We start from the raw sequence: 21435 nt of genomic DNA, 5'->3' as shown, positions 1-21435 counted from the left end.
GGGGGTTGGGAAAGATGAGTCAAGATTTGAACCACAGAAGCTGGAGAGATGTTTGTGCCATTTCCTAGTTTCTTATGGAGGAAGCAAGTGGTGAGGATTGGGTATAATTTTTCACATGATCAGTGTGAGACACTGATGTAGACCACCAAGGAAAGTTGTACAGTAGTCAGTGACATGCACACATTTGGTGTTCAGACAACAGGTCAAGGCCAGAAATTTGTCACCTTAGAGGTGGCATTTGAAGCCACTGGTCTGAGAGAGCACATCTAACTTGAGTATAAAAGAATATAAAGAGAGAGAAGATAGAGAAGAAAAGGGACACCTCAACAAAGGAAGTGCTGATTCTACTGATTTATTCCTTTGTGAATATGTATGTACTTTGATCTCTCTCTATCTTAGTAACAAGAGTGGTAACAATGGCAAAAATAATGATAATAGTCGACTGTTACGCAGTATTTACTATGTGGGTGAGTACTGTTCCAAATACTTGACCTATGTTAACTCATTTAATCTTCATTCAACTATACGATGTGGGAACTACTGCTCCCATTTTACAGCCAAGGAAACGTATGTGTGGAGAGTATAAAGTCATTTGCTCAAGAGTACACAACTTGCACGTGGTAGAGCCTTTTTCAAACCCAGCTGTCTCAGCTTCATGATCCGTGTTCTCTTTCATATTCTGTATTTACATTCATGTAAAGACCCCAAATATACTTTATCAATATAATTAGCAATTTTGTGAATAACAATAATTTCACAGCGAATTGTTTAAGCAAATATTTTTTCTAGATTATATACTAAATAAGAATATGTTTGTATTTCTACAAGTTTGTCTAATATAATTTGCATTTTGTATTCAAAAGCAAATTCAGGAATGCTTTATATATTAACTTTTAATAATAGTGTAACATAATAAAAACATAGATTCTGAAGCCAGTCCACCTGGACTCAAATCCCAGCTCTGTAACTTTCCAGCTATTTTGGGCACATGACTATGCCTTTCTGCCTCAGTTTTCTTATCTAAAACAGTACCTTTCTTATAGTGTTGCTATAAAGATTAAATAATATTTGTAAAGCATGTAGAATATAATATAGCATTTGCTTAGGCACTATATATATATGTCAAATAAAATATATCCACCATGTACATAATTCTGGGTATAGGAGATGAAACTTCAGAAAAAGCAAGTCCTCTACTCTGCATGTTAGTGACTGCATTCAAAAGTGTTTTTAACCCTAATTCCCAGGTTTCCTCTATCTCAGGAACCAGGAGGTAGGAACAGGGAATTGGGAAGCAGGAAGTGAGGGGATTCCAGGGTCAACACTACAAAGTCATAAAATGGAAAATCAATAGTTCTAAGTTACAAGATTAGGCAGGCACCAAATATTTGGACAGAGGCCCAAGAAAGACAGAACTGGCTCTTAGGGGATACATAATCTTAGGAATTGAAATGGGGCTGGAGTGGGTGGGATGGGGTGGGAGAAGATAGAGAAAAATTTCTGGAGAATTAGGGTAACTGGTAGAGTACTCTAAGATGTTTAATTTGACACTATATTGCCTTTATTTGGTGCACTGTCTTGTTTTATTTTAGTGCAACTGTGTGTGCTTCTGTGTTGAGCAATTTATTTAATATCTCTGTGCCTCAGACATCTCATCTATAAAATGGAAATAATTATACTACCTTCCTTCTAGAATTGTTGGGGGTATCAAATGAGTCAATATATGCAAGTGCCTAGAACAGTGCCTGGCACAGAGAAGGAAGTCTGTATTCATTCCTCGTATAAATTTGTTCATAGGTTCACTCCATTCCGTGCTCCTTGTGTAAGCCTATTCTTTTAAGTAATGAAATGCACTTGATTCTTGATGTAACTGTTTACCTAATGTAGAGTCAATTCTGAGCTCATTCAAAAAATGAAAAACCAAAATAAAACTAATCCAAAGGAGTCGTGATATAAGGATTTTATACACATGTTTACACTGATGTTTCAGTGGGCAGATAAAATATTCTCATTTATCAGAGACCTCATATTTTGTGATTTTGAAATTGCCTTTCAGGTGCTTTTCTAAGCTCTTATTGATGAATACCATAAACTGATAGTAAATCAAATTCTTGAGGAGATAGATTAATTGTTTTAACAATAATTTAATGATCCAAAATTGGTGCATTTTTTTTGATGGGGTCACAGGATGCTGTTTAATGCAAATAATAAGTAAGAACAATAGAATTTTACTTGCACATCCCTGGAGATCACATTGTCCAATTCTGTAGTAGAATCGGTAACATAAGTTAAGCTCCAGAGATGTTGAATGGCTTCCTCCAGGTAGGATATCTGAGGAAGGATGAGAGCACAGGGCTCCTCACTCCTAGTTCTTTATATAACAATGAGCTAAATGAATGGAAATTTATATGGTGGTCTACTAACTAATTTATCATTTTTAAATTATAAGGACATGTACTGGAGGCTTACTATATATACTAGGGACAACATTAACTGGCTTATTTTACTTTTGTAAAAATTCTATGAAATAGGAGAATTAAATGAGTTAGAGTAGATGCAATTTTTAGAAGAATCTTAACAAATAGTGGTCTTTCAATAAATGTTAGCTATTGTTATTAATTTTCCTTGGAAATTTATCAAAATCTTTCAGAGTTCGCTAAGAAGAGAGAGAAAGGATCCTCTTTGAATCAGATCATTAGAGGGAGTCCTTTGTATATACGGGGAGGTCCAAGTAATTTTCTTATAGTAATTTATTCTTTGGTGCCCCAGTTGAGTGGATGAATGGAATTTTTTTCTTCAATAATGTCCTGACAATACAAGAAGAGGAAGTTATGTAGTATGCTTAGAAGATGATGATTCATACTCCCCAACTTCCCCAAGTAATTCTGATAAATATATACAATAGTAACTAAGGTTGGGAAGATTAAATAGGCATTTTTTTTTTTTTTTTTTGGCAAGAGTTCTGGGCTGTATGTGAATGAATGTCATAAAATATGTATGTCATGAAATATGACATTCACTAGTTTATTCATTAAAGAATGTGTGCTATTTTCTGGGCAATACTTTAGGCACTAAGGATGAAAAAACATAGCTTATCTCCTTGAAAATGTCTTAATTTGTATCGTGTAGACAAATATAAAAGTGATAAAACTACTTTAGCACACAAGATATGGTATATGGCCCAATTATCTTTAATCAAAGAGCCATGGGGACAGCTGCCTGGAGGAGCTAGGAAAGTTTAATAGAAGAGGTTTTGGAGTTGGCTTAGAGAAACTTGTGTGAGTTTCTTAGGCAATGAAAGACAGAAGGATGTTTTCAGGTAAACAACCACAAGTAAAGGTAATTCCTTACTTGGAAAGCATTGTGTTAGCATAAAGGCCATGTTGAGAAGCATGTAAATAACACTGGAGAAGTTGTGGGGGAGTCAGTTTATGAACAGCAGTTTTGAATAGGGGCATGAGATGACCAGTTGTGTTTTAGGATGTAAGTCTGGAGGCCATGTCAAGTAGGGGGAGGAAGACCAGATAGAAGACTCATAATGCATCAGAAGAGGAAGTAAGAGAGGCTGAGGGCCTCAACTCAAGGCACTGGCAATGAGGATGGAGAAGCTGGAGTGAGAGAGGCCTCAAGAAAAATTGATAGAGTTTGGTCGCCAATCATCTATGAAATGGACTGCTTGGGGTGAGAAATTGAAATTGATGCTAACATTTGTGCTATCTATGGAAATCACAAATTTCTCAGGGGAAGGTGATGTGTTTAGTATGTGTATGTGGTTTTTGCCTTAGTTTGGTACTCAAAAACTGTGCATTTTTATTTTAGTTTCAGCATGTGTCTTTCCTGTTTACCCAATGAGATTATAAATGTTTGTTGAATGAATGCATGCATACAGGCTTGTGAAGGGTAGAAGGCTATTTGTATTAAGGGGAACCACACATCAATATACCACGGCGGGAGATATGGGACGGAGAGCTTTCTCCACGTGGAAAGTCTAAGGAGAGTAGGTAGCTTGTGTTAGGTGATAAAGTAGTAAATGGGAATGAGGTGGGCCTTTGTAGTTCCGATGAGATGACTTTGCAGGGCCTGGTCAGGGGTCTGGAACCGATAGGAAAACATCTGGAGAAGATAAAGTCATGGTCAGTGCTGTGATGAGTCTTGTGGTAACAGTAACATTTATTTTCTGTTCATTTCATTTGGTATGCCGAACAAACTAACTTGTATTGCTTTGTGTGTGTCTGTGCCTACACCATTTCCCAGTTCCATAAGCAGAAGATCCATGTTCCTCGTTGGCAGGAACCATGGTTTGGTCTATATCCTAGACTCCATAAACATTTGCGAAGATTGTTTGTAGATAGAATCGCTTGAACTAGAATAATGGTGAGCAATCTTGTATTTATGAAGCACAATGTAAAATTTTTACAGTTTTGTTCAGTTCCTTTGTCTTTTAAAAATTAGAATACCTTCACAGGAGTAAGGAAGCATATTGCTAAAATATGTTGGTCCTGGAGCCAGACTCCCTGGGCTCAAAATTCGGCTTGCCATCTGCATGACTCAGGCAGCTCATTTGAACTCCATATGGTTTGGTTTCCTCATCTGTTTGAAGGAGGTAATAGGAGTACTTACCTCACAGGGTTTTGTGAGGATTAAATTAATTAATACATGTCAGTTTCTTGGCTTAGTACCTGGCAATGGTGAACACTCATAAGCATTAGGTGTTACTATGGTACTCTACTGAGGGTGTCGGTGAGAAAAGGGGTCTAACATTTAAAAATGCTTTCTGGGCATTTTGAAGAAGTGGCAATGCAGAGGCAGCTTTCTAACCTTTCATGTTGTCCTTTGTGCACAGCGTGTGAGGCATAGGCAAAGCCACGTGTCGCACAGTTCCAGGGACCCATTTGTATGTCAGCCTGCACTGCCATCCGTGACTCTCCTGGGGTCACACAGCGCTCTTCACCTGCACTCTGAGTGTGTCCTGAAACCAACCCCTCTAGGATAATCCGGAGGAAATTGAGGTCACATATGCCATTAGCTGATCACATTCGTTCATTTCATCGTAAGCAACATTTATTAAGCACCTGTTGGGTACCAGGCCTTAGAGATAGAGGTCAAAGACGCATCATCTCCTTCTGTCACCAGAGTCTTCACTTTATAAGATATTTTCACCTTACTCTGAGGTTGGCAGGGCCAGTTGTGCAATGCAGCTTCTCTCTGGCTCCCATGTGCTGCCCTCCTGAGTGCTCACTGCACTTGGCTGAGTCCGGGTCCTGGAGGCCCCAGCTGGAGAGCCCAGGTGCTGTCTTTCCAAGGAGGTGCTCTCCACAGGCACCTGCAGACAAGTGATTATGACAAGCTCAGTGTCAGCAACTATGGTCACTTTGAAGCTAACCCGTACCCACCCATTTCCACCCCTACCCTCCACCTATCACCTTGAACCTTTTCCCTGAAAGTCACACTGCCTCTATATTCCTCTGAAAGACTCCATTTTATTTTATTTTATTTTATTTTTTTAAAGATTCAATAGTTTTATTTATTTATTTATTGAGAGAGAGAGGGTGCAAGTGAGTGAGGGGCAGAGAGAGAGAGAGAGGGAGGGAGGGAGAATCCCATGAGGGGCAGAGAGAGAAAAAGAGAGGGAGAGAGAGAGAGAGAGAGAGAGAGAGAGAGAGAGGCAGGGCTCACCTATGGGGTGCTCACCCAATGCGGGGCTCGTGCTCACCTAAAGCAGGGCTTGAACTCAGGAACTGTGAGATCATGACTTGAGCTGAAGTCAGATGCTTAACTGACTGAGCCACCCAGGTGCTCTGAAAGGGTGAATTTTAAACCAGGCTTCAAGCTACAGATGAAAGTAGGTGGCTTGGAGCCTGTGGGCCTCACATGGTTTGTCGTTATTCTAGATGTTGTCCTTGTCCAGATCCCCCCGCTGCCGCCCCGCAAGCTATAACGTTCTTTGAGCCCATAAGGGTGCTTTAGGGCTGATGAAGGCTTAAGCACTGTAACTATGAATATTTATTATTCTATAGTAATGTTGACAGCTTTCTGTATAATTTTCATTGAGAAGATCTTGTTTTAAAGAAAATATCTGATTCGAGCTTTTGAAGAAACAAGTTGTTTCAAACTTAATGTACAGTAAGACTTCATTTGGCCCCTTTGCTTTGATTAATTGCTACTCTTTTCCTCTCATCTACAGTTTGGGGATATGGATTCCTGTCAGTGACCATTATTAATCTGGCATCTCTCCTTGGATTGGTTTTGACTCCATTGATAAAGAAATCTTATTTCCCTAAGATTTTGACATTTTTTGTGGGTCTGGCTATTGGGACTCTATTTTCAAATGCCATTTTCCAGCTTATTCCAGAGGTAAGGATGTTGGCTCTTTGTGAATAATTGTTTCTTTTAAATGTTTCAGCACTTTGTACATTTTAAGGCTCCATAATTCTCACAGCATTTTATGGTCTGGTTGATAGTGTTGGATGAGACAAAGCTGAATCACAGCAGAAGAAAAAGCTTGTCTCAAGCTACAGGAGATGTCAGTGTTGGAGATAAAATTAATATTCTAGGAGGCTAGCCACCAGGACATGCCCAGACAGCATTGGGACACCTCTGAGGGCCTTAAAACTTTTTTTGTCTTGCATTTGGCAGCTTTAATTTTTCCACATACTTTTATTATTTATTGATTTTTCTAAAGAGCATGCAATGTCAAACTTACTGAAGATATACCACAAAATGTCCTTATATATTTACTATAGCTTTTACTTAAGTTTGTGTTTCTTGTCTGTTAGGAACACCTCGATTCTTTATAGTTTGAAACTCCAGCTCTTGCCCTGGGTCCTTTAGACAGTGGATTATTTCATTCTCGTGTGTCTGTGTGTGTGTGTGTGTGTGTGTGTGTGTGTGTGTGTGTGAAAATCTTTCTTGGGCTCAGCCCTTGAATTCTTTATCTCTTTAGGACCTACCAGGACCCTCTAGGTTTAAGAAGGTCTCTCTTGGGAAAACCGTAATCCAAGTGGATTTGCCATGTTTGCTTTAACAATTTGACTCTGGATATGATGGACAAATACATTACTTTTAAGAGAAAATGGATTATCAATGTCTCACTTTTTTATTACCCAGATCTAATATTATCTATAAAGATGAGAATCAGTGCTTCTTCTTTACTACTAAAAATTCCTCTCTCAAGGCAAATATTTCTGAAGGATATAGCCAAGAAACTAGAAGATATTCTGGGTCTTTAATTAACAGAACTTTGGTTATAAGACCACTGTGTGATCTCTTACAGTTTGGCTACTTAAATTTCAGAGTTTTTGTTTTGTAATTTTTGTGGGTATTTCCCAATATTACCTCATCTGAAGATGGACTTAGAACTTTGGTAAAAATTGTATACTGAAAAATTTTGGTATTATTTTCTAAAAATCAAGTTAAAGTACTTAGTTTTACCTGAACTTTTTTCTCTTTTAGGCTTTTGGATTCAATCCCAAAAGTGACAACTATGTTGAGAAGGCGGTTGCTGTGTTTGGTGGCTTTTACATACTTTTCTTTTTTGAAAGAGTGCTTAAGATGTTATTAAAGGCGTATGGTCAGGTAAATGGACTTTATTTAAAATATATGATGTTTGACCCCCTACATCTACTTATTGGCTGTATAGGCATATAAAGGCAGGAATTTTATCCTTATAATTCTATGAACTACTCAGTTATTAGGCTGGTGAATGTGAGGAGAAAGAAAAGAGCCCATATATTAATAAGGGTAAGAGAAACACTTGATTCATACTGTGGAATTTGGAATGAGTACCAACAATTAAATGTCAAAAAATGTGCACAATTTGTATTCATTCATGTTCATCAAAATAAGGAGGCATATGTACCCTAAACGTGAACAAACAGAAAAAACAAAATCTAATAAATGAAGATACGTTTATAAATCTAAAAAGATTACATATTGAATAGTCATACAGATTTTCTCTTACAAATAAAAAGCACTAGACTCCCTGCTTTCTTGGATGTGTGCTTTCTTTACCATGTTTCCTTCTTATAACCTCTTCTTCCTTTAAACATTGTTTCATGTAGAATGATCATACCCACTTTTCAAATGATGATTTTGGTCCTTCTCGTGAGAAAACTCATCAACCTAAAACGTTACCTGCAATCAATGGTGTCACATGTTATGCAAATCCAGCTGTCACAGAACCTAACGGACACATCCATTTTGATAATGTCAGTGTGGTATCTCTCCAGGTATGGCATTTTCACTTTACTATATTGCATCCTTTATACAATGTGAAGACTTCTGTGAATGCAGCCAAGTCAATATTTATACACTGAAGTGCGTCTCACTTATTCTTGTATATGTGGAAGTAAGTGGAATGTGAGTCTGTATTCTTTTTCCTATTTTCCTCCCTATATTTACTCTAAACAAGTGAGTTAAGCAAGAAATTGTGGGTTACTGGATCTGAGACTTCACTGTTCCCTAAAATCATTTAACTGTATGTATGAGTAACTTAGATTTAGTGCTATGTAGCAAACTTAATGAGAGCATTTCTCTTATTTTGCAATTCTTTCAAGATCCAAAACCAAAGAATCCTTTTGAGTAATTTTGAAACTGCAAGAAACAAAATTTGTAAGCTATTAAAGTCATGTTCATTAATTAATTGATTTAGGATTTGTATCTCCATCTTCTAAATAATGTTAATAGGAATCATTTCTTGAGTGAGTATTATGTGCCAGGTAATATGTTAGGCACTTAATTGTTTTGTCTCATTTACTTTTTATAGCAATTATTCAAAGTAGGGTTTATTTTCTACGTATTAGAACTGTTTCAGTTTCAAATGATGGGAATCAAACACAAATTATGCATGCAGAAAGGAGAGTTTATTGGAAAGACAGTGGGCTGTCTAATGGAACAGCCAGGCTATAGGAAGAGTGAGAACCTAGGAACCATTAGGACTGTTAGAACTCCTTTGCCCTCTCCTCCTTCCTGTATCTTAGAGCCATTCTTTCACTGTGCAGTGACTCCTTCCATAGGTGGGAAACACAGCCACCAGCAACTCCTGAGATTTATGTCTTATAATTTCAGCCACTAGAAGGAAATTTAACCTGACTCTTTCAGTTCTAAATACAAAATTCCTGGCAAGTGTCTCCTTGGTCCGGCTTGCATTAGATGTCCACTTCTAGACTAATAGAGAGAGTTGGGCCCCTTGTATGACTGCCAGGGCGTATGGATGGAGTAGAGGAGTGTTTAGGAAAAAGGGGTGCTCGGGTAACAGTGTCATTTGTGTTCATAATAATTCTCATTTGACAGATGAAGAAAATGGGACTTTAGATATTGAATAACTTCTGCAGGGTCACTCAGCTAGTAAATAGTAGATCCAGAAGCTACAAGGTTAAACATAATATAGAAAAGAAACATTGAATCAAGGAAAGTCTGCTAGGAAAAAACAATTAAGTAGAAAAAAGATATCTGGAAGAGGTTGTTATGGCAAATGACCTGAGTTTCCTTCTGGAAAGAAAACATGATCCATCATATACTTTGCCCCACCTGATTAAGGAAAATCTCAAGTGTGTTTGAAGAGGCAGTTTTGTGTTAGCACTAAACTAAGAGAGGAAATTATTTCATGCAATGTAATGAATGATGTTTTCAGCCAAGATTTTGCAAAGAATATGAAATGTTCAAGTAGATAGTTTCTCACAATAATTATAGCTAACATTTATTAATGCTCAGGGACTCTGCCTAGAATTTTAAGTGAATGGCCTCCTTGGACCCTCATCATAGTCTAGGAGATAGGAAGTGTCATAATTCAGAGATTGTAGCTTAGAAAGGTTAACCACCCCAAGGACACACAGCTCCTGCGTGGCAAAGCCTGGATCAGGATTGAGGCCATCTGATGTTGAAGCCTGCACTCTTGCTGGATTGCCTTCCTCAGGTCACAAATTCTCTACTAGAATCAAGATGATGACATTAACTCTTGACTTGATAAATATTAATTTTCTTAGAGGAAGAAGATAATTTGACCCTAGGCTGTTGCTTTCTGAGGGCAAATAAATTTAACTGATCAAAAGTTTGATATTAGTTTTAAAGTTTTTGGGATCCTGATTTATGATTTACTATGGCCAGAAGACATGTTTGTATAAATATTAGCACCCTGACAAAAATGGGATCCTACACATGATCCTGTTTCACATAATTTAGAAATATCAGTTGAAAAGTTATTCTTACTCTATTTCTGGTAGTGCTAGTACACAGGATTTCATTCATTTACTCAATAAACATTTATTGAGTACCTGCTCACTGTCCTGGGCCCTGGGGATTCAGAAGCAAATGAATTCTTGTGAAGCCATAATTTATTCAGTAGACAATATAGAAAAGAGTAGAACAAGAAAATTTCATGTAGCAATACTTTGGTGAAAATACAATATGGTGATGTGGGGTGACACGTGGGGGCTTCTTTGATCAACAAAGGTCCCTCCACAGATCAGCAGAGAATTGGATAATGAGAAAGAAGAACCAGCTATGCAAATATCTGAGAAAAACTGTTCTAAAATCTTTGAGAGTGATCAAATGGCTTATATACAAGGGAACTGGAATTGAAATGGTATTGGACTTCTGATACCAATTCTGGAGACCAGTGACACTATTCCTTTGGTATTCTGAATAGAAACAACTGTGGAATTGTAAACCAAGGTAAACTACCAATCTAGTGAGAGGGTGCAATGAAGCTGGGATTCTGGAAATATACTTCCAGGAATTAGAAGTCCAACTCCAGTCAGAGAAGATGTGTTCCAGGATGACAGCCGTGCACCAGGCTTTGAGATGAGCCATACAAATAGTCCTGACACTAACTTCTTATGGGGACTATTTTCTGGCCATCTGGTTGAAGGTATAGTCTTAAATGAAGATAGACTTAAGTACTGAGTAATGTCTATTATTTTCAATTTTCTTTTTTAAAAATGTTTATTTATTTATTTTGAGAGAGGGAGAGTGCCAGCATGGGTAGAGGCAGAGAGAGGTGGGGGAGGAGAGAGAGAATCCCAGGCAGACTCTGCACTGACAGCTCAATTCCATGAACCATGAGATCCTGACCTGAGCTGAAATCAAGAGTCAGTCGCTTAACCGCTTGAGCCACCTAGGAGACCCATTATTTTCAGTTTTCTTTTTATATTGCATTCAAAAAATCCTATAGGGGAAAACCAGCAGCAACCGCTTTGACCTCAGCCACAGCACATTCTTACTAGACATGTCTCTGGAGGAAAGGGAACAAAAGCAAAAATGAGCTATTGGGACTTTATCAAGATTAAAATCTTCTGCACAAGGAAGGAAACAATCAACAAAACTAAAAGGCAACTGACAGAATGGGAGAAGGTATTTGCAAATGACATGTTGGATAAAGTGTTACTATCCAAAATCTATGGAGAACTTATCAAACTCAACACTCAAAAAACAAATAATCCAGTGAAGAAATGGGCAGAACACATGAACAGACACTTTTCCAAAGAAGTCATAGAGATGGCTAACAGACACATGAAAAGATATTCAGCATCACTCAGCATCAGGGAAATATAAATCAAACCACAATGAGATACCACCTCACACCTGTCAGAATGGCTAAAACTAACAAGTCAGGAAACAACAGATGCTGGCAAAGATGTGGAGAAAGGGCAATATTTTTACATTGTTGGTGGGAATGCAAACTAGTGCAGCCACTCTGGAAAACAGTCTGGAGGTTCCTCAAAAAATTAAAAATAGAACCAGCAATTGCACTACTAGGTATTTATCCAAAGGATATAAAAATGGTGATTTGAAGGGGCACATGTACTCCAGTGTCTTTGGCAGCACTATCAACAATAGCCAAATTATAGAAAGACCCTAAATGCCCATCAACTGATGAATGGATAAAGACGAAGTGGTGTGTGTGTGTGTGTGTGTGTGTGTGTGTGTGTGTGTATGTATGTATGTACATGTAAATGGAATATTACTTGGTGATATTATTGGTGGAATATTACTTGGAATATTATGTATGTACATGTAAATGGAATATTACTTGGTGATCAAAAAGAATGCAGTCTTGCCATTTGCAACAACGTGGATAGAACTAGAGTGTATTATGCTAGCGAAATAGGCCAGTCAGAGAAAGACAAATATCTTATGATTTCATTCATATGTGGAATTTAAGAAACAGAACAGATGAACATAGGGAAAGAGAAGGAAAAATAAGATAAAGACAAAGAAGTAGGCAAATCATAAGAGACTCTTTTACATAGAGAACAAACTGAGGGTTGCTGGAGGGGAGGTGAGTGGGGGGATGGGCTAGATGGGTGATGGGCATTCAGGAGGGCACTTGTGATGACCACTGGGTGTCATATGTAAGTGAGGAATCACTAAATTCTGTTCTTGAAACCAATACTACACTATATGCTAAGTAACTTGGATTTAAATAAATAAAAATAAAATAAAGTAAAATTGCTTTTAAAACACACACACAACAGGCACCTGGGTGGTTCAGTCGGTTAAGCGTCTGACTTTGACTCAGGTCATGGTCTCGTGGTTCAAGAATTCGAGCCCCGCATCGAGCTCTGTGCTGACAGTTCAGAGCCTGGAACCTGCTTTGGATTCTGTGTCTCCTTCTCTCTCTGCCCCTCCCTGGCTGGTGCTCTCTCTCTCTCTCCTTCTAAAATAAATAAAAACATTAAAAAAATAAAATAAATAAAACACACACACACAAAATTGAAAGCAGTAGAATTTTAGAAATACCCTAAGAGCTAAGATATTGCTTTAAGAGATAATAGAGTAATATATATGATAGTGATTTTAATAATAAAATTAAAATATTTTCTAATTTGGGGCACCTGGGTGGCTCAATCAGTTAAGCAGCCGACTTCAGCTCAGGTCATGATGTCACGGTTCATGGGTTTGAGTCACGGTTCATGGGTTTGAGCCCCACGTCAAGTTCTGTGCTGACACCTCAGAGCCTGAAGCCTGCTTTGGATCCTGTGTCTCCCTCTCTCTCTGTCCCTCCCACACTCACCCTTTGTTTCTGTCTCTCTCTTAAAAATAAACAAACGTTAAAACCATTTTTTAAACATTTTCTAACTTTTTAAAATGTTTATTTATTTTTGAGAGAGAGGAAGTGGGGAAGGGGCAGAGACAGAGAAAATCCCAAGCAGGCTCTCAGCACAGAGTCTGATGCAGGGCTGGATCCTACGATGGTGAGATCAGGACCTGAGCTGATATCAAGAGTTGGATGCTTAACCAACTGAACCACCCAGGTGCTCCTCTAATTTTTATATGATAAAAAGGATTTAACCTATATGACCCCATTGGAAGAACAGGACATGGAAAATTCATGGTTCATTTCTGAGTCCAAGTATTTATTGCCTTAAGAATTTTGTTGATGATTCTTGTTGCTATTGCTTCAATGAAGTTTTTTTTTTTCCAAATTGAAAATAATAAGAAGCTAAGAGTGAGTTAAGAAAGGTAGTCTAATTTGACATTCTATCAATAGAATGTAAATTATATGACAATCTAGATAATAGTGTGATTCTAGATTTTGCTAGAATATAGGAAGAACAAAAGCATTGTTACAGAATAATTAAAATGCATGTCTTAGGGATGTCTTTGTAAATATTCATCCAAACAATTCTGGTCCATCATAGAATACTCACCTATGCAATTTAGTTGCCTTTGGTATTTTGTCTGTGTTCAGTCATATAAATACCAGAGCTCTACCCATTAAAAAAAATGTATTGGCATGAAAGTATATTTATTATAGTAAGAGGATAGAAGATATTTTATTTAACAGTTTATTAGCTTGATTATAACTTTATCTTTAACATTTTTTAACATTTATTCATTTTTGAGAGGCAGAGAGAGACAGAGTGTGAGTGGGGGAGGGGCAGAGAGAGAGAGGGAGACACAGAATCTGAGGCAGGCTTCAGTCTCTGAGCTGTCAGCACAGAGTCCGACGCGGGGCTTGACCTCAGGAACCGCGAGATCATGACCTGAACTGAAGTTGGATGCTTAACTGACTGAGCCACCCAGGCTAAATATTTTAAATATTTAGACAAATTAGTAAGACTTCCTTAGTACCCTTGCTCCAGATCCTGTAAATGTTAGGCACCATAATCCATGTAATGCACAGGTGTATGTGTGTGTGCCTTATTCAGTTATTGCCACTAGGTGATGTTTCACAGCTCTCCCAGTGACACTTGCTGTTTTCTTCTTTTCTCTTTCTATTATATAACCCTGTGAAATCATGTAAGTATCTATCTGTACAGCCAGATGAGTCTTTTCCCTGGGAATCTATAGCTTTAGAAGGACTGTATTTGTTAGGTGTTGACTTCCTAGAAATGTCAGGTACTCTGGAGAGTGTTAGCTTTTTCTGGGCCACTAGAGGGACCATGTGACTTATTTCTCCTGTAGTCTGTAATCAGTCTTTTTTCTAAAGGAAACCTTTTGTGCTTTCATTGGGGAATTGATGCCAATAAAGACAAAGGGATGAGTCACCTTTTTTTCCCCTAATAAAAGAACAATTATTATCAGCCATTTTTAGAAGTTAACTATAGTGAATTTTATGTTTAAAATTGAGGTGCAAAAGGGGTGCCTGGGTGGCTCAGTCGGTTAAGCATCTGACTCTTGATTTCAGCTCAGGTCATGATTTGTGAGTGTGAGCCCCACATTGGGCTCTGTGCTGGTAGTGCAGAGCCTGCTTGGGATTCTCTCTCCGTCTCTCTGCTCCTCCCCACTTGTGCTGTCTCTGTCACTCTCTGTCTGTAAATAAATAAATAAATAAATAAATACTTTAAAAAACTGAGGTGCAATGAAGTAGAATTTAGCTGCAAAATGTGGTGATGTTAGAGGCACTTACTTTGTCAATAACCGACATGAAGCAATAATCTCCAAATTGAGAGATTACATTTTTGAGGTGCTTGGGTCTTCATGTGAGTCCAGTAGATGTTAAATACACTTAATTCATTCATCAAGTATTTACTGAGTGCCTAATATGTGCTTGGCAATATTCTAAGTACTGAGTATACATCAATAGGATAGAATAAACTTTCTGCCCTTTCATAACCTAACTGAAATATACCAGAATGTGGAAAGCATTCTTCTTTTTAAAAGTAAACTCCAGGGGCGCCTGGGTGGCTCAGTCAGTTGAGCGTCCAACTTCAGCTCAGGTCATGATCTCACGGTTTGTGAGTTCGAGCCCCGCGTCAGGCTCTGGGCTGACGGCTCAGAGCCTGGAGCCTGCTTCTGATTCTGTGTCTCCCTCTCTCTCTGCCCCTCCCCCATTCATGCTCTCTCTCTGTCTTGAAAATAAATAAACACTAAAAAAAAAAAAGTAAACTCCACACTACACGTGGGGCTCGAACTCACAACCCCAAGATCAAGAGTTGTGTGCTCTACTGACTGAGCCAGCCAGCACCCCTACGTTCTTTTTTTTAAAGTATGAGATAGAAAAAAAAAAAAAAAAAACAAACTGATGAGAAGCCCTGTCTATATGTGTGGGGCTTATATAGGTCTTTTCTCTTGGGTGCTTGGTTTTTCCCCATTCCTGCCCAGAGGTGGGAAGTCAGGTGTGCATTCCTGGCTGTCCATGTTGGGAGTCGTGTGGGAAGAGAAGGGGACTGGGCACTGGGCCTATCTGACTTCATATCCCTGTCTTCAACACCACACTTCATTTCAGCTTTCAGTTTTCTTTGGGTCCTTAAAGGAAAGGTCTCTCTGCTTCAATTTTCTCCAAGTGTGAGTCTTTAGTCATCATTTGGGGTGGTTGCCTTGATGCATGGTCTTGGGAGCAAAGATCTGGGGTTCTGATTGCTCCCTTAATAAACTTACAGTGAATTCTCTTCTTTTTCCTTTAGTGTTTATTTATTTGAGAGACAGAAAGAGAATCCCAAGCAGGTTCTATGCTGTCAGCGCAGGGCCTGGCTCAGGGCTCTATCCCATGAACCGTGAGATCATGACCTGAGCTGAAATTCAGAGCTGGGCGCTTAACCAACTGAGCCACCCAGGTGCTCCTGAATTCTCTTATTTTTAGTTCCACTCTTCTTCCATTACCTTGAGAAGTACTTGGTGCCTCCATTCCCTAAAGTTCTCTGAGATTCTTGGCCCCACATCACCTTGTTTCTTGTTGACTTTTTTCTTGTATGAAGTCAGAATGATCCTCCACTTTTCATCTTCCAAAATAAATATCTCAATGTTGTCATATCATCTGCCATGCTTTCTGTCCTGTGACATTATGACCCTTTTATTTCTTTATTTTAAGGAGTTTCAGGAGGGACTACAGATAAATATATATATATATCCATTCTGCTATATTTCACTCAAAGCCTACTGATTGTTTAAAATCACAATATTTGAAGTCATACAGAGAAATATAGGTACCATATGTTTTCACTCTTATGTGGATCCTCAGAAACTTAACAGAAGACCATGGGGGAGGGGAAGGAATTAAAAAAAAAGTTAGAGAGAGAGGGAGCCAAACCATAAGAGACTCTTAAAAACTGAGAACAAACTGAGGGTTGATGGGGGGGTTGGAGGGAGGGGAGGGTGTGATGGGCATTGAGGAAGGCACCTGTTGGGATGAGCACTGGGTGTTGTATGGAAACCAATTTGACAATAAATTTCATATTAAAAAAATAAAATCACAGTATTTGGAAAACAGAAAACGGTTTCTTTCCTATATGTGGTTATATCAGGCACTAGTTAAAACTGAAAACTGTGTAAGTAATAAGATTATGTAAGAAGTTATTTTCATATTTCTTGATTGACTGGTATTTATGGAAAAGCAGATGATGTCCCTGGACAGTAGTGAAGAGGAGTTCTGGGTAGAGATCCAACATCAGGAAAATTTGCTCTCACTGGATCTCAACACTTCCTTGCCCTGCAGGCCATTTTATCTGGCTCTAGTCTTTGTGCTAGAAAGTCACAAAACTTGATACCTGATTCCTCTCTGAATTTAGCCCACTTCTCTAATAGTAACTACATTTTTATTCATTTCTAGTGAACCTTTTCAAATTTTTAAGAATATCTGTTCTAAAATCTTCTCATTACTCTGCAAAATACCCACTCCTACCTTTGCTTCTTTAGTGAGATGGAGATCGTTATTTGGAATCTGTGAACTTGGCTGTCTCATGTCATCTCTTATGTCCTGAAAACTGCTCTGTCTCCTTATCTGCTCTCCACCTTCATATTTGTGTCAGGACTTGTATCCTTTCTCTCTCTGTCTTTTTTTTTTTTTCTTTAAGTTTTTTTTTTTTTTTTTTTTTAAAGTTTATTTTGAGAGAGAGAGAGAGAGAGAGAGGGAGACAGAGAATTCCAAGCAGGCTCTGGGCTGTCAGCACAGAGCCTGACATGGAGCTCAGTCTCATGAACCATGAAATCATGACCTGAGCCGAAATCAAGAGTCAGATGTGGACGCTTAACCGACCAGGCCACCCACCCAGACATCCCTCCTTTCTCTTTTTAAAGCAAGTTCCTCCAAATGTGATCATCTTTCCCATGGCTTTTTCCTGTTTCCATTTATCTTTCCTGAATCTCTCCTTCTCCCCATGTCTACAAACATGGGTTCAGGTCTTTTTACCTTATTCTTTCTTCCTGACTCTGCTACTCCCCAAGATTTTTCAACCCTCCCTCTCCCTACACTGTCCAGCTTCTTGAAAAACTAATACCGAAAACTCTGTGTCAGATACTTTCTTAAGTACTTTATGTATATTAATTCATTTATTCCTCATAGAAACAACCCTATGAGGTCCGTACAGTTATTATCTCCATGTTAACAATGTGGGAACTGATGTACAGAGACGTTAAGTAACTTAACGTAAGTCACACAGGTGTTAGGTTAGGATTAAACCCAGACACCCTGATCATAGGCCCATCTGTTAACCCTTACCCTGTGCTACCCTGCCCATTGTTTTCACTTGCTAACTAGTCTTTATGTGTGCCTTCCTCTTTTTAATCATTTCCTCAAATGTTTAATCATGTCTGATTTAAAAAAAATTACTACCTGTTCTCTGAAATTTCTTATTGGGTGATACAAGTGATTTTTCTAAGTGGCACACTATATTCTTTTTTTATAAATGTTTGTTTATTTTTAGGGAGAGAGAGAGCGAGAGCAGGGGTGGTGCAGAGAGAGGGAGAGAGAAAGAGAATTCCAAGCAGGCTCCGCTCTGTCAGCGCAGAGCTTGACGCAGGGCTCGAACTCATGAACTGTGAGATCATGACCTGAGCCGAAATCCAGAGTTAAACGCTTAACCGACTAAACCACTCGGGGGACCCCACACGCCGTATTCTTAACATGCATTCTCATTCTTTTTGAGACATACCTGTAGTTTAGCACACACTTGAGTACTTCTTATTGGCTGGATGCTAGGAATATAAAGGCAGGTTCTTCACTGAAAGCCATTCCTTCCCTCTTGGAATTGCTTCTTAGGTGGCTTCTGTGATGCTGTAATAACCTTCACCTGTCACGTTAACTACTACTTCCCTGGTGTTGTCTCTGAATCTCCTTTCCCTTGCAGGGCAACTGGATGTGGAGGAGGAAGCAAGGGCTGTGGCGTTACACAGGGCCTATGTTCACGTCTCAGCAGTAAAATGTTAGTTGTATGATTTGGGGAAAATCAATTAATGTCTCTGAGCCTTTGTTTGCTCTTCTGTTAAATGATGAGCAAAAATCCTTAAGCTAATGATTTTTTTTTTTTTTTTGGAAAATTAAATAATTTGTTGCGGGTTACTTATGTAATGGTGTGTCTGATACATTGTATGCATATGATAAATACATATTTCTCTTCTTCCATTTGCCAGTTTTTATCTTTCTTTAGTTTTTAATCATAGTGATCTCATCAAATCCTATCAACTGAATCTTCATTCCTCCGGGAATAACTTCTAAATCTATATGCTTAATTATTTACACAACATCCTTTACGAGAGGGCTTTTTGTACTAAGCCACAAAGGCTTTTGAATCTCTTTGTATTTTTCCACTGGGAAATGCAGTGAAACAGAGAGTAACACATTGAGAGGATAAAATACAAAATTTCACGGTTTCTTATCTCCTTTATTTACCTTTTTTACAATTTGAGTACTTTTCCTAAAAACTGAAGTTTGATTTTTAAAACTTGAAGGCCATCTGGTAATAAAGACAACCTTCCGAATGTAAATGCTTGCGAGTCTGACATTGACTTTCTGTTAAATAGACTAAAAGAATTTGAAACATTTACTCTTACTTAATGAAACAAAACTTTAAAGTCTAATTTAATTTTCCATTTGAATGATATTATCAGTTTTTGTGCCCCAGATTCTCTATCAGAGTTGTTCAGCTATGCACTTCTAAGTGTGTTTCTGTCACACTCTGACACATTCAGTTCAGTTGAAAGGACATTCCTAAAGATGTTCCTAAGGGAAATCCCTAAGGAGGGACTTAGGGTTATCTGCTATGACTCCGTAAATTAACCAATCATTTGGGCAACTAGGACATCCCTGACTTCACGCAGGGAGACTGGTGTTACCACTGACGCATTATATCTTAACGAAAGAACTTTGGTACTACCAACTACTAGACAGCTGGGAAAATCCAATAGTTAATGTATATGAAAGTGCTTTTCAAGGTAGTCAAATCTGTACTACTCTGTCTATTTGCTTAAGGACAGACAGTTGCTTAAGGGTTCCTATCCAAAGAATCTTTTAAAATATCCTCAAAGGATCCTACTCAGAGTAGACAGAAGCCTTTTATGAGTTATCAGGATAAGATGCCAAAAATGTTTTGGTTTTGAACTTGATTTATAAAATGCAGAGTAAGATAAAAAACAATTCTGTTTGATGTTGGTGGGAAAGAGGGAAAGACAAATATGATAAAAGTTCCAGTAGTATTGGTCAGTCTTGGCAAGAATTGGGTCTTCTAGGCTTGAAAGACCAAAAATGAGCATATGAGCCTGGGTTGTAGAAAAAATTATTGTGTGATTGACCCAAGTTAGGCAGTTAGGAAGAGATGCTTGGAAGAGAGCTGGGTGGGGGTGGGACAGCAGAAAGGAGGAAAGATGATTAAATTTTCTCTAAATAACCATTTTTATTGAGACAAAACATACAGAAAAGTAGATAGGTCATCATTGTACAGTTCTATGAAGTTTTAAAAAAAATTTTTTAATGTTTATTTATTTTTGAGACAGAGAGAGACAGAACATGAACAGGGGAGGGGCAGAGAGAGGGGAGACACAGAATCTGAAGCGGGCTCCAGGCTCTGAGCTGTCAGCACAGAGCCTAATGCGGGGCTCGAACTCACAGACTGCAAGGTCATGAGCTGAGCTGAAGTCGGAAGCTCAACCGACTGAGCCACCCAGGCGCCCCTCTGCAAAGTTTTACAAAGTAAATTTGTTCCTGGAACCATTACCTATACCATGAAACAGGATATCACTGGCAATTCAGAACCCTTTTTTTCCCTTCTCTTGTGGTTATACCTTTCCATCCGAAGGAAACTGCCCCTATGAGCTCTAATGTCATATAGGAGTTTTTCATAGAGTATGTAATCTTTTGTATCTGGCTTCTTTTGCTCAATAGCATTTTTGTGAAGTTCATTTATATTGTTGCTTGAATAGTGGTTCATTCATTTTCACTGCTTTATAGTATTCTATCATATGCATACATGAATTGTATCAGTATCATCATGAATTTAACCTTACCATATCTATTCATGCTCTTATATTTTTATTATGTATCTATATATCCACAAGTAATGTATTTCTCATTTTTAAAACTGAGAAAAATAGTATTTTGGACATTTCATTGTGCAACTTCCTTTTTTTTGCCCAGATTTTAGTACTTCTATTTCTACTTCATTCATTTTAACTGCGTGATGTTACCGCTCCTTGTTGATCCATTTCCTCTAACGTTGCGTTTTTCTCTTTTAGCTTTTTGTTATAACAACAATGCTGCAATGTGCATTCTTATCCATGTCTCATTGTGCCTGGGTGTAGAGTTTGTCTAGGGCTGAGGTGCATGCTAGTGGCATTTCGTGTAAAACAATTCTTTGTGTTAAAGCACCCTGTGCATTGAAGGATATTAAACATTTAAGGCTCTCGGGGTGCTATTTGTCAGACATAGCACTCCAGTCCTTAATGACAATGGAAAAATAGTCCCCATTACCTTCACACTTCTAAATGCCCTTGGATGACATTCTGATTCAGAGTCATTGACCTAGAGCTTTCTTCAACTGCAACTTTGTGAGACAAGAAAATGATTTAAAAATGACTGTTTTCTCTCATCTTTTGAGGATGGTACAGAGTATCATTCTACATACACAGAAGAGAAAATAATTTATTAGACATGATGGATACCTTAAGGCATTAAGACTTGATTGTCTTGCAGAACCTCTGTGAGAGAGATTGTGGTGTATAGCTAAACTCAGAAGAAATGGGTCATAGGGTATGCTCACAGATAATTTTACTGAATAGCAATAA

At 38.3% G+C, this 21435-nt stretch overlaps 1 protein-coding gene across 2 annotated transcripts in view; it reads left to right on the top strand.

Moving 5' to 3' along the window:
• SLC39A8 (solute carrier family 39 member 8) overlaps positions 1–21435 on the top strand; it is a 79781-nt gene that overhangs the window by 29196 nt on the left and 29150 nt on the right. For both annotated transcript variants that reach the window (XM_060654545.3, XM_060654544.3), the window contains exons 4-6: positions 6185–6354; positions 7453–7575; positions 8061–8228. In XM_060654545.3, coding sequence (XP_060510528.1) covers positions 6185–6354; positions 7453–7575; positions 8061–8228 — 461 coding nt within the window. The remainder of the gene's footprint in view (positions 1–6184; positions 6355–7452; positions 7576–8060; positions 8229–21435) is intronic.

This window comes from Panthera onca, chromosome B1 (genome assembly GCF_046562875.1).
Source record: "Panthera onca isolate mPanOnc1 chromosome B1, mPanOnc1 haplotype 2, whole genome shotgun sequence".
Classification (NCBI taxonomy): Eukaryota; Metazoa; Chordata; class Mammalia; order Carnivora; family Felidae; genus Panthera; species Panthera onca.
This window is presented reverse-complemented; position numbering and strand designations above follow the sequence as displayed.